At 43.1% G+C, this 13,604-nt stretch overlaps 1 protein-coding gene across 5 annotated transcripts in view; it reads left to right on the top strand.

The window, feature by feature from the left end:
- Positions 1 to 2,019: 2,019 nt before the first annotated feature.
- The window catches only part of LOC115208352 (potassium voltage-gated channel subfamily KQT member 2-like), a 99,733-nt gene continuing 88,148 nt past the window's right edge, over positions 2,020 to 13,604 (top strand). For all 5 annotated transcript variants that reach the window (XM_029776328.1, XM_029776325.1, XM_029776327.1 and 2 more), the window contains exon 1: positions 2,020 to 2,750. In XM_029776328.1, the coding sequence (XP_029632188.1) occupies positions 2,449 to 2,750 (302 nt within the window). In that variant the 5' untranslated portion in view covers positions 2,020 to 2,448. The remainder of the gene's footprint in view (positions 2,751 to 13,604) is intronic.

Raw genomic sequence — 13,604 nt, 5'->3', positions numbered from 1 at the left:
ACGATTCCAAGCACCACCCTCCTTTTGAAGCTTCCAGTCTGTTATTCGAACTCAATCAGCATGACAAAGTGATCTCCAGCCTTGTCCTCGTCAACACTCACACCTGTTTTAACGAGAGAATCACTGACATGATGTCAGCTGGTCCTTTTGTGGCAGGGCTGAAATGCAGTGGAAATGTTTTTTGGGGATTCAGTTCATTTGCATGGCAAAGAGGGACTTTGCAATTAATTGCAATTCATCTGATCACTCTTCATAACATTCTGGATTATATGCAAATTGCCATCATACAAACTGAGGCAGCAGACTTTGTGAAAATTTATATTTGTGTAATTCTCAAAACTTTTGGCCACGACTGTACACCCTATTCAAAAGATTAGCCAGCTGGCTACTGGTTCTGGAACTGTCATAAATATAATAAGGAAAACTTTGCCACAGATGGAAACCAGTATCTTTGTCTTCGCCATCTATGGTTATCTCAAGTTGTGGCATCTTCCATAAGAGATGTGTTTTTGTACATTGTAAAGGACACGGTTTCATCTTTGGTAGGTAAGCTGCTGGCAGGCTTCGGCTACGGTGCAGCAAAGCCAAGTCAGCCCATGCTAATGGTTCTCACAGGGGAAGTGAAATGATGTGCATCATAAGCAAAGTCATTGTAGCCTGTCGCAAATGATATGTAACAACATCTTGAGAGCATCACACGAAACACCACTACAAATGTAACAGTACAACAAAATAAATAAACCTGTTCCTTGAATTTTCTTTAGTGGGTGCCTATTCATTATATGATAGACACTTGGGGCGACGGGGGGGAGCAGGGTTGCAAAATACAATAATATCATGCAATTATACCTTTTGTAAAATTGTCATTTTGTGAACATTTACACATTTTAAAATGGATTGTTCATTTTTAGATAAAAAAGTGGAGGTGTGGGCCTCCCGAGTGTTGCAGCGGTCTAAGGCACTGCATCGCAGTGTTAGAGGCGTCACTATAAACCCGGGTTCGATTCCTGGCTGTATCACAACTGGCCGTGATCGGGAGTCCCATAGGGTGGTGCACAATTGGCCCAGTGTTGTCCAGGTTAGAGGAGGGTTTGGCCGGAGGAGGCTTTACTTGGCTCATCACGCTCTAGCGACTCTTTGTGGCAGGCCGGGCGCCTGCAGGCTGACCTCAGTAGTCAGTTGAACAGTGTTTCCTCTGACACATTGGTGCAGTTGGCTTCTGGGTTATGCGGGCGGGTGTTAAGAAGCGCGGTTTGGCAGGTCATGTTTCGGACGATGCATGACTTGACCATCGCCTTAGGCTCATTTGCGACGCGAAGATCAACAACTTTGCAGGTGTTTCTGATAAATAAACAATGCCATGCTGGTGGGTGATAACATTCAAATAAAACCCAGCCCTGAAAGATAATGTAGGCTAAAAATAATTTCCACATCATCTCATAGGAAAAGACACATCATTGACATGGATTTGCACGAAGTGGGCAGTTCGAATCTGTCACTTCAAGCCCAAATATATCCCACTTTGACTAAACCGATGACTTATTGACAAATCATTGTGCAACATCATGGGTAAGCTCTGGCCATCGTCTTTCAGCTCGAAAAAAGTTGATTTCTTCTGGTGTTTAAAACAAAATGATACTTGCATAGTCGCCAAAGTTCCCAAACGCCTCTTTAAGGGTGGTGCGACCACTGCCTGTCATTAGATGTAATTAGGTCTGTGTCCCTAAGGGGAAGATGGGGGGGGGGGGCATTTTGGATCAAACACATGAAGAATCTGAATACTGTAGCAATCCAATGCATCTCATAAAGCATCTATCTAAAAGTGCTTATCTAGGAGGATCCTAGATCAGTACTACTCTGACACTTTATGAATACGGGCAAGGACTATAATTCAAGCACTATGGCATAGTTGCTGTATTCGCTTACGGCATTAGTTTGGAGCTTTAGGCAAATTAGGACAGTAACCTACCACATGAACACTAATTTATGAAGTACTTTGCTATTATTGCTTGAAAAAGACTAGTGATGAGTAGTTCTAACCTTGAACATAGGCGATTTCATTCGATAATATCATTTTTTAAAGATGGATAGCCAAACGTGGAGGAAATCATATGTACACTTTTTGTTTGTAGCTTTTAGGCTACACTGCAAATCAAACAATTGACTGTCAGTGTTTACATATAGGCTATAAGAAAAACATTTGTTTTCACCTAATTCCCTTTTTGTTGTCAGGTGGCCGGAAGACGCTGAGGTAGGAGAATTGTGTTCATTGCAGATTCTTCTCTGCATTTCAATTGGCTTCTCAGAGAGGCAGGGTAGCCTCAGCAACGTGCACAGTCTGGGTTTCGGGCGCTCTACGGATCATTATATACGCCCAGCACTGCGATGCTGTTACCTGGTAAAGGGCGGAAAAAATCTCCAAGCGCCACATGACAGTATTTCGACAGAATGGTCAAGAAATCCGGCAACGGCGGTGTTTACCCGGGTCCAGCTGCGGAGAAAAAACTCAAAGTAGGCTTTGTCGGGATAGAACCTGGGGCTACGGACTCGAACAGAGATGCGGCGCTGCTCATAGCAGGTGCGGACGCCAAGGCAACAACACGGGGCAGCATCCTTAGCAAACCGAGATCCAGCCTCTCCGGCAAACCCAAGCCTCCAAAGAGAACTGTCTTCTACAGAAGACTGCAGAATTTTCTTTACAATGTTTTGGAGAGACCAAGAGGATGGGCATTCATTTACCACGCATACGTGTAAGTATTTGTTTAAATGGGTTAAAAGCAAGACCAGGGTGTTAAAAAATACCACCGGCCTCGGGAGGCGTCTGAAACATTGTTTATTAATGTCTTCTTTATATAGACAGTGAAGACATTCAAACGACGGACTCACCGGGAAGTGTAGCGTGAGGGTTGTTGGGCGTGCAGTCATTAATGGATAGTTTCCCAACTGGGCATACCAACGTGTATATTGGGTAATATATGTTTAAGACGTTGAGCAATGAGATTACAATTTACAGGTAACTGCCAAAATAAAGGAAACATTCCAGTTAATGAGGGATACAAAGTAGATTGAAAGCAGGTGCTTCCTGAGTTAATTGAGCAATTAACATCCCTTCATGAATAGGGTCATGTATAAAAATGACCAGTTGCCCATTATTTTTGCTACCATGGCTAGAAGAAGAGATCTCAGTGACATTGAAAGGGGGTCTCAAGGGAACTTAGGGGGTTTAAAGGGTGTGTGTGTCACCAGATCTCAACCCAACTGAACACTTATGGGAGATTTCTGGAGCAGCAACTGAGATGGTGTTTTCCACCACCATAAACAAAACACCAAATTATAGAATGTCTTGTGGAAGAATGGTGTCGCATCCCTCCAGTAGAGTTCCAGACACTTGTAGAATCTATGCCAAGGAGCATTGAAGCTGTTCTGGTAGCTCGTAGTGGCCTAATGTCCTATTAAGACACTTTGTTTGTGTTTCCTTTATTTTAGCAGTTATCTGTATATTCACCCAATCAAAAAGACAGCTAAAAGTTAGTTGTATTGCCAATGAGTTATCACTACGCTTTCAACCATCTAGACGCTCAACCAAATTCCAATGGAAAAACAATGTCTGATTTTAGGTTTAGTCTCACTGCACTTTCAACAATTTAAAAGCACAACAAAGTTCAAACGGGAATACAAAGTCAGATATTTTGTTTATTGATACAACAGATTCATGTGTTATAACAGTGCTGCATCTAATAGCAGAACCAATGACCTGTATTGCAGTTGACGTTCCCTGGGTGCAAGGGATCAATGCCGTTTAAGATTCTGCACATTATTATTATTATTATTACAGCAATTTTGAAGGTCCCCACAGACCTGCAACAACCTATGCATGCGATCTTGAACTTATCTTGATTATGATTACAGAACAAATGTGTAGTTACAGTAACCTAAATGTGGCCACGAATGTGTTGCTCATTTTAAGGTTGAATGTTACATTAGTTTGTAAGACTAATTCACTGTATCACAAAATTGAATATTGAAATTGTGTTTGGTTGACAACACAACCAAATATCAACATTTTAAAGGAGATGTACAGTGCATTTGGAAAGTATTCAGACCCCTTGACTTTTTCCACATTTTGTTACGTTACAGCCTTATTCTAAAATTGATTCAATAATCACACCTCCTCCATGCTACACGGTGGGAGCCACACATGCACAGATCATCCGTTCACCTACTCTGCGTCTCACAAAGACACGGCGGTTGGAACCAAAAATCTTACATTTGAACTCATCAAACCAAAGGACAGATTTCCACCGGTCTAATGTCCATTACTCTTGTTTTTTGGCCCAAGCAAGTCTCTTCTTCTTATTGGTGTACTTCAGTCATGTGTTTTTTCAGTCATGTGTTTTTCTCCTCTGAACAGTTGATGTTGATGTGTCTGTTACTTGAACTGTTTGAAGCATTTATTTTGGCTCCAATTTCTGAGGCTGGTAATTCTAATGAACTTATCCTCTGCAGCAGAGGTAACTCTGCGTCTTCCTTTCCTGTGGCGGTCCTCATGAGAGCCAGTTTCATCATAGCACTTGATGGTTTTTGCGACTGCACTTGAAGAAACGTTCAAAGTTCTAGAAATTTACCGGATTGACTGACCTTCATGTCCTAAAGTAATGATGAACTGTCGTGTCTCTTTGCTTATTTGAGCTGTTCTTGCCATAATATGGACTTGGTATTTTACCAAATAGGGCTATCTTCTGTATAACACCCCTACCTTGTCACAACACAATTGATTGGCTCAAGGAAAGAAAGACATTCCACCAATTAACTTTTAACAAAGCACACCTGTTAATTGAAATCATGAAGCTGGTTGAAAGAATGCCAAGAGTGTGCAAAACTGTCATCAAGGCAAAGAGTGGCTACTTTGAAGAATCTTAAATAGAAAATATATGTTGATTTGTTTAACACTTTCTTGGATACTACATGATTCCAAATGTGTTATTTCATAGTTTTAATGTCTTCACTATTATTCTACAGTCTAGATAATATTTTTTTAAATAAAGAAAAGCCCTTGAATGAGTAGGTGTGTCCAAACTTTTGACTGGTACTGTGCATTATGCTCCCTCAGTGAGGGAAAAAGTATTTGATCCCCTGCTGATTTTGTACATTTGCCCACTGACAAAGAAATGATCAATCTATAATTTTAATGGTAGGTTTATTTGAACAGTGAGAGACAGAATAACAACAAAAAAATCCAGAAAAACCCATGTCAAAAATGTTATAAAATGATTTGCATTTTAATTAGAGGTCGACTGATTAATCGGAATGGCCGATTTAATTAGGACCGATTTCAAGTTTTCATAACAATCGGAAATCGGTATTTTTGGACGCCGATTTGGCCGATTTAATTTTAATTTTAAAAATAATATATTTTTTTAGACCTTTATTTAACTAGGCAAGTCAGTTAAGAACACATTCTTATTTTCAATGACGGCCTAGGAACAGTGGGTTAACTGCCTTGTTCAGGGGCAGAACGACAGATTTTTACCTTGTCAGCTCGGGGATTCAATCTTGCAACCTTACGGTTAACTAGTCCAACGCTCTAACCACCTGCTTTACATTGCACTCCATGAGGAGCCTGCCTGTTACGTGAATGCAGTAAGAAGCCAAGGTAAGTTGCTTGCTAGCATTAAACGTATCTTATAAAAAACAATCAATCAATCATAATCACTAGTTAACTACATATGGTTGATGATATTACTAGTTTATCTAGCCTGTCCTGCGTTGCATATAATCGCTTAGGTACACGTGGCTCCAACCATAAACATCAATGCCTTTCTTAAAATCAATACACAAGTATATATTTTTAAACCTGCATATTTAGTTAATATTGCCTGCTAACATGAATTTCTTTTAACTAGGGAAAATGTGTCACTTCTCTTGCAAACAGAGTCAGGGGATATGCAGCAGTTTGGGCCGCCTGGCTCGTTGCGAACTGTGAAGACCATTTCTTCCTAACAAAGACAGCCGACTTCGCCAAACGGGGAATGATTTAACAAAAGCACATTTGCGAAAAAAGCACAATCGTTGCACGAATGTACCTAACCATAAACATCAATGCCTTTCTTAAAATCAGTACACAGAAGTATATACACTGCTCAAAAAAATAAAGGGAACACTTAAACAACACAATGTAACTCCAAGTCAATCACACTTCTGTGAAATCAAACTGTCCACTTAGGAAGCAACACTGATTGACAATAAATTTCACATGCTGTTGTGCAAATGGAATAGACAACAGGTGGAAATTATAGGCAATTAGCAAGACACCCCCAATAAAGGAGTGGTTCTGCAGGTGGGGACCACAGATCACTTCTCAGTTCCTATGCTTCCTGGCTGATGTTTTGGTCACTTTTGAATGCTGGCGGTGCTTTCACTCTAGTGGTACCATAAGACGGAGTCTACAACCCACACAAGTGGCTCAGGTTGTGCAGCTCATCCAGGATGGCACATCAATGCGAGCTGTGGCAAGAAGGTTTGCTGTGTCTGTCAGCGTAGTGTCCAGAACATTCAAAATATTCCATTACCGTACTTCAAAGCATGTCAAACGCTGTTTAAATTCAATTTTTATGCGATTTTTCTCGTAAAATAGCGATAATATTCCAACCGGGCGACGTTGTATTCGTTCAAAGAGAGAAAGAAAAACATGGAGAATTCACATGAACGCGCATCTCCAGTGTCACTGTTCCCAGCCTGACCACTCACAAATACTCCTGCTGTTCTTCGCCCAGAGACTGCAGACACCCCATTACACTTTCTGGCGCCTTCTGAGAGCCAATGGAAGCCTTAGAAAATGTCACATTACAGCACAGATTATGTATTTTCGATAGAGATGCCACAGAAGGAGAACAAATTGTCAGACAGGGCACTTCCTGTATGGAATCTTCTCAGGTTTTGGCCTGCCATATGAGTTCTGTTATACTCCCAGACACCATTCAAACAGTTTTAGAAACTTCAGAGTGTTTTCTATCCAAATCTACTTATTATATGCATATTCTAGTTTCTGGGCAGGAGTAGTAACCAGATTAAATCAGGTACGTTTTTTAATCCGGCCGTGCAAATACTGCCCCCTATCCCAAACAGGTTAAGTTAAAATAAGTGTTCCTTCAGTATTGTTGTAAATGTCATTATTACAAATAAATAAGTTAAAAAATCGGCCGAGTAATCGGTATCGGCTTTTTTTGTTTGGTCCTCCAATAATCGGTATCGGCGTTGAAAAATCATAATCGGTCGACCTCTAATTTTAATGAGGGAAATAAGTATTTGACCCCTCTGCAAAACATGACTTAGTACTTGGTGGCAAAACCCTTGTTGGCAATCACAGAGGTCAGACGTTTCTTGTAGTTGGCCACAAGGTTTGCACACATCTCAGGAGGGATTTTGTCCCACTCCTCTTTGCAGATCTTCTCCAAGTCATTAACGTTTCGAGGCTGACGTTTGGCAACTCGAACCTTCAGCTCCCTCCACAGATTTTCTATGGGATTAAGGCCTGGAGACTGGCTAGGCCACTCCAGGACCTTAATGTGCTTTTTCTTGAGCCACTCTTTTGTTGCCTTGGCCGTGTGTTTTGGGTCATTGTCATGCTGGAATACCCATCCACGACCCATTTTCAATGCCCTGGCTGAGGGAAGGAGGTTCTCACCCAAGATTTGACGGTACATGGCCCTGTCCATCGTCCCTTTGATGCGGTGAAGTTGTCCTGTCCCCTTAGCAGATAAACACCCCCAAAGCATAATGTTTCCACCTCCATGTTTGACGGTGGGGATGGTGTTCTTGGGGTCATAGGCAGCATTCCTCGTCCTCCAAACACGGTGAGTTGAGTTGATGCCAAAGAGCTCCATTTTGGTCTCATCTGACCACAACACTTTCACCCAGTTGTCCTCTGAATCATTCAGATGTTCATTGGCAAACCTCAGACGGGCATGTATATGTGCTTTCTTGAGCAGGGGGACCTTGCGGGCGCTGCAGGATTTCAGTTCTTCACGGCGTAGTGTTTACCAATTGTTTTCTTGGTGACTATGGTCCCAGCTGCCTTGAGATCATTGACAAGATACTCCCGTGTAGTTCTGGGCTGATTCCTCACCGTTCTCATGATCATTGCAACTCCACGAGGTGAGGTCTTGCATGGAGCCCCAGGCCAAGGGAGATTGACAGTTCTTTTGTGTTTCTTCCATTTGCAAATAATCGCACCAACTGTTGTCACCTTCTCACCAAGCTGCTTGGCGATGGTCTTGTAGCCCATTCCAGCCTTGTGTAGGTCTACAATCTTGTCCCTGACATCCTTGGAGAGCTCTTTGGTCTTGGCCATGGTGGAGAGTTTGGAATCTCATTGATTGATTGCTTCTGTGGACAGGTGTCTTTTATACAGGTAACGAACTGAGATTAGGAGCACTCCCTTTAAGAGTGTGCTCCTAATCTCAGCTCGTTACCTGTATAAAAGACACCTGGGAGACAGAAATCTTTCTGATTGAGAGGGGGTCAAATACTTATTTCCCTCATTAAAATGCAAATAAATTTATAACATTTCTGACATGCGTTTTTCTGGATTTTTTTGTTGTTATTCTGTCTCTCACTGTTCAAATAAACCTACCATTAAAATTATAGACTGATCATTTCTTTGTCAGTGGGCAAACGTACAAAATCAGCAGGGGATCAAATACTTAATCCCCTCACTGTACATACATACATACATACATACATACATACATACATACATACATACATACAGACACTGTATGCTACAGTAGAAACAACAACACGATATACAGAAAATAAGGCACTTACTTTGATAGCAACGCACACATGTCCAAAGTTATTATTTGTAAGGAAAACAACAATGGAACAATGTGAGCACCAGTCAGAAAATGTGACAGTTCATGCAAGACTGCGCAAATGTCTGCATACTTGATGTGAGGAAAAAATTGGGGAAGAGCTCTCCTCAAAGAGGGAAGTTTGTCCGGCTCAGAAAGCCTCAAACATAAATTGTCCGTGAACACTGAAATGGGCTACTTCTATGAGAATTAATGAGGAGGCGGAACACACCTCAATTCAAACTGTTAGAAAATACAACTTGTTAGAAAATAATTAGAAATTGACAAGTTGAAACAGCCTATAGATAATGAGCATGCAGCGCTTGTTAACTAACATGTTGCGTAACAATCGCGTTTTTGAATAGGGAGTGCATTCTCACATCACGTGCTTAAAACAACTCATGCTGGGGCGACCGTTAGAAATATTTGGAACTCACCTATGAAAAGGTTAAATAAAAGATGTTTGGAACCACCAAGACTCTTCCTAGAGCTGGCTGCCGAGTGGAACTGAGCAATCAGGGGAGAACGGCCTTGGTCAGGGTGGTGACCAAGAACCCGATGGTCACTCTGACAGAGCTCCAGAGTTCCTCTGGGGAGATGGTTGTCCTTCTGGAAGGTTCTCCCATCTCTGTAGCACTCCGTCAATCAGGCCTTTCTGGTAGTGGCCAGACGGAAGCCACTCCTCAGTAAAAGGCACATAAAAGCCTGCTTGTGGGCACCTAAAGGACTCTCAGACCATGAGAAACAAGATTCTCTGGTCTGATGAAACCAAGATTGAACTCTGTCCTGAATGCCAAGTGCCATGTCTGGAGGAAACCTGGCATCATCCCTACGATGAAGCATGGTGGTGGCAGCAGCATCATGCTGTAGAGATGTTTTTCAGCGGCAGGGACTGGGAGACTAGTCAGGATCCAGGGAAATATGAACGGAGCAAAGTACAGAGAGATCCTTGATGAAAATTTGCTGCAGAGCGCTCAGGACCTCAGGACTGGGTGCAAATGTTCACCTTCCAACAGGACAACGACCCTAAGCACACAGCCAATACAATGCACGAGTGGCTTTAGGACAAGTCTCTTGAACCCGATCTTACATCTCTGGAGAGACCTAAAACTAGCTTTGCAGCGACGCTCCCCATCCAACCTGACAGAGCTTGAGAGGATCTGCAGAGAAGAATGGGATAAACTCCCCAAATACAGGTGTGCCAAGCATGTATAGGCATACCCAAGAAGACTGCCAAAGGTGCTTCAACAAAGTACTGAGTAAAGGGTCTGAATACTTATGTAAATGTGATATTTCATTTTTATTTTATTTTATACATTTGCAAACATTTCTAAAAACCTGTTTTTGCTTTGTCATTATGAGGTATTGTGTGTAGATTGAGGGGAATTTTTTTTTTTCATCCATTTTAAAATAAAACTGTAACGTAACACTGTCACGCCCTGACCTGAGAGCAGTTTTTCTCTGTTTGGTTAGGTCAGGGTGTGACATGGGGTGGGCATTCTGTGTCATATTTTTATGTTTTTTTTTCTTTGATTGGCCTAGTATGGTTTCCAATCAGAGGCAGCTGTCTATCGTTGTCTCTGATTGGGAATCATACTTAGGCAGCCCTTTTTCCCTCCTTCAGTGTGGGATCTTGTTTTTGTCAGCTCAGTAAGCCTGCAGAACGTGACGTTCGTTTTTTCTTTGTTTGTTATTTTGTTTGAGTGTTCTGAGTTACAATAAATATAAATATGAACACGTACCCCACTGCACCTTGGTCTACTCCTTTTGACGATCGTCACAGAAGATCCCTCCACAAAAGGACCAAGCAGCGTGGTCAGGACAACTGGACCTGGGAAGACATCCTGGACGGCAAGGGATCCTGGACGTGGGAGGAGTTCCAGGCTGGATGGGATCGCCTCCCATGGGAACAGGTGGAGGCAGCGAGAGCAGAGCGGCGACGAGAAGAGGAAATAGCACGGCAACGAGGCAAGCACGAGAGGCAGCCCCCAAATCTTTTTTGGGGGGGCACACGGGGAGATTGGCTAAGTCAGGTTTCAGACCTGAGCCAACTCCCCGTGCTTACCATGGGGAGAGTAAGACTGGTCAGGCACCATGTTATGCGGTGATGCGCACGGTGTCTCCAGTGCGCAGCCACAGCCCGGTGTGCTCTGTGAAAGCTCCCCGCAGTTGCCGTGCTAGAGTTGACATTCAGCCAGGAAGGATTGTGCCACCTCAGTGTTCCTGGTCTCCAGTGCGTCTCTTCGGCCCAGGATATCCTGCGCCAGCTCTACGCATGGTGTCGCCAGTATGCCTTCGCGTCCCGGTTCGTCCTGTGCCGGCGCCCCGCACTTGCCGGGCTAGACTGGGCGTCCAGCCAGGATGGGTTGTGCCTGTCATAAGCTCCAGACCTCCAGTGCGCCTCCATTGCCCAGTATACCCTGTGCCTGCTCTGCGTACCCAGCCTCCAGCGACGTTCCCTAGTCCGGTGAGACCTGTTCCGGCTCCACGTATGAAGCCTCCAGTGATGATCCATGGCCCGGAGCCTGTAGGGATGATCCATGGCCCGGAGCCTGTAGGGATGATCCATGGCACGAAGCCTCCAGGCATAATCCATGGCGCGGAGCCTGCAGCAACAATCCATGGCGCGGAGCCTGCAGCAACAATCCATGGTGCGGAGCCTGCAGCGACAATCCATGGCGCGGAGCCTGCAGCGACGGTCCCCGGCCCGGAACCTCCAGAGGCGGCCTGCAGCCCGGAGCCTCCAGCGGCGGCCTGCAGCCCGGAGCCTCCAGCGGCGGCCTGCAGCCCGGAACCTCCAGCGGCGGCCTGCAGCCCGGAGCCTCCGGCAATGATCCTCGGTCCAGTTCCTTCGACGACGATCCACGGTTCGTCGACGAAGGAACCCGGACCCTCCCCTATAGGTTCAGGTTTGCTGCCGGGAGTCCGCACCTTTGGGGGTGGGGTACTGTCACGCCCTGACATGAGAGAGACGTTTTTCTCTGTTTGGTTAGGTCAGGGTGTGACATGGGGTAGGCATTCTATGTGTCATATTTCTATGTTGTTTTTTTTTCTTTGATTGGCCTAGTATGGTTTCCAATCAGAGGCAGCTGTCTATCATTGTCACTGATTAGGAATCATACTTAGGCAGCCCTTTTTCCCTCCTTCAGTGTGGGATCTTGTTTTTGTCAGCTCAGTAAGCCTGCAGAACGTGACGTTTGTTTTTTCTTTGTTTGTTATTTTGTTTGAGTGTTCTGAGTTACAATAAATATAAATATGAACACTTACCACGCTGCACCTTGGTCTACTCCTTTTGACGATCGTCACAAACACAATGTGGAAAAATTCAAGGGGTCTGAATACTTTCCCGAATGCACTGAATCTACTGCTTGGATAGTTCCATCTGACTTAATCCAATTCTTATACTTGTATTTTTGGTTGAGTTGGAGACATGAATCCAACATATAATTTGTTAACTTGTCGACAAGTTAATAGGCTACTCATTGTATTTGAAATGTGATATTGAATTCTGAGATGGAAACGTGAATTCAACATATCAAGTATTAATGTGTAACCCATCCCAAAAAATCTAGATTTAGCTCAGCCTAACACTAGTTCCTTATTCTGAAAATCACTCTGCTCTCCGTAGCTATGCCACACTGGCTAATGGCTACTATGGCAAATCATGCTCGATCACCTGAGCAAACTTTCACCATCTAGCAGCCTAGTGTGAGCTTGTTTTAATGGCCTTTACGGTAGTTAATTTGTCAGCTTGCTGATGAAGTTGTATGGTACCCAAGTTATGGGAATGTTCTCAAAAATCAGCATGTATCTGATTCTGACAGCTGGCACTGTGCCTCACTTCTTTATAACATTTGGCCAACGCGATAGCGTTACAGCCAGTGCACGTACAGTAGCTAGTTGTGTGATGCAGCACTCGGCACACTTATCACAGCAGAACAGAAACTGCCTGATCATGAAAACTCATGTGCTAGAATGTCACTACACTAGCTAGCTAGAGGGAGTATTCAGCATTGTGTGTGAACCGGCGTTTTTAGCATCCCTTTCATTTCATTATGGATTGATATGAGACTGGTTCAGCCAGTAAGCAGACGCAGGGTTTGGGAGTAACTGTTTACATGTAATCTGATTACAAAAAAACTTGAACTGTAATCAGTTACGTTACCAGCAAAAATATTGAAATCAAATTACAGATACTTTTGAAAAACTAGATGATTACTTCTTGGATCACTTTTAAATGTTTGTGAAAAAAAACAAGTACATTATCACACCTTTCTGTTTTCTCAATGACTTTGAATTCAGCTTTGAAAAAAGGTGAAAGTTTAAGTTTGTTCCACCTGAGCGAATCCTTTTTGTCTTCTTCTAATACATCTTAAGGGGAAAGTAATCAAAAAGTAAGAAAATAATCCGATTACAGTACTGAATTTGGGTAATCTAAAAATTACCTTACTGATTACAATTTTGGACAGGCAACTAACTAGTATCTGTAACGGATTTCATTTAGAAAGTAACCTACCCAACATATGCTAACGTTAGCTAGGTAGCACATAAATACTGATTCTACAACCACAAAACACCTTAGCTAAATGTAGGATTAAGTAGTGAACTTGCTCATGAAAAAAAAAAAAGTTTTTGGGAAGATTAACTCTGACTTTTTTTGATGATAAAAGGGCTTTCAGAGGATGATGTTGCCTTGGTAATATTTTCTAGTGTTAGAACAGCACATTGTCGCCAACCTCCTTTTGAGCTATC

Source organism: Salmo trutta, chromosome 14 (genome assembly GCF_901001165.1).
Source record: "Salmo trutta chromosome 14, fSalTru1.1, whole genome shotgun sequence".
Lineage (NCBI taxonomy): Eukaryota > Metazoa > Chordata > Actinopteri > Salmoniformes > Salmonidae > Salmo > Salmo trutta.
Note: the sequence above shows the minus strand (reverse complement) of the source record. Positions and strands in the feature narration are given on the sequence as shown.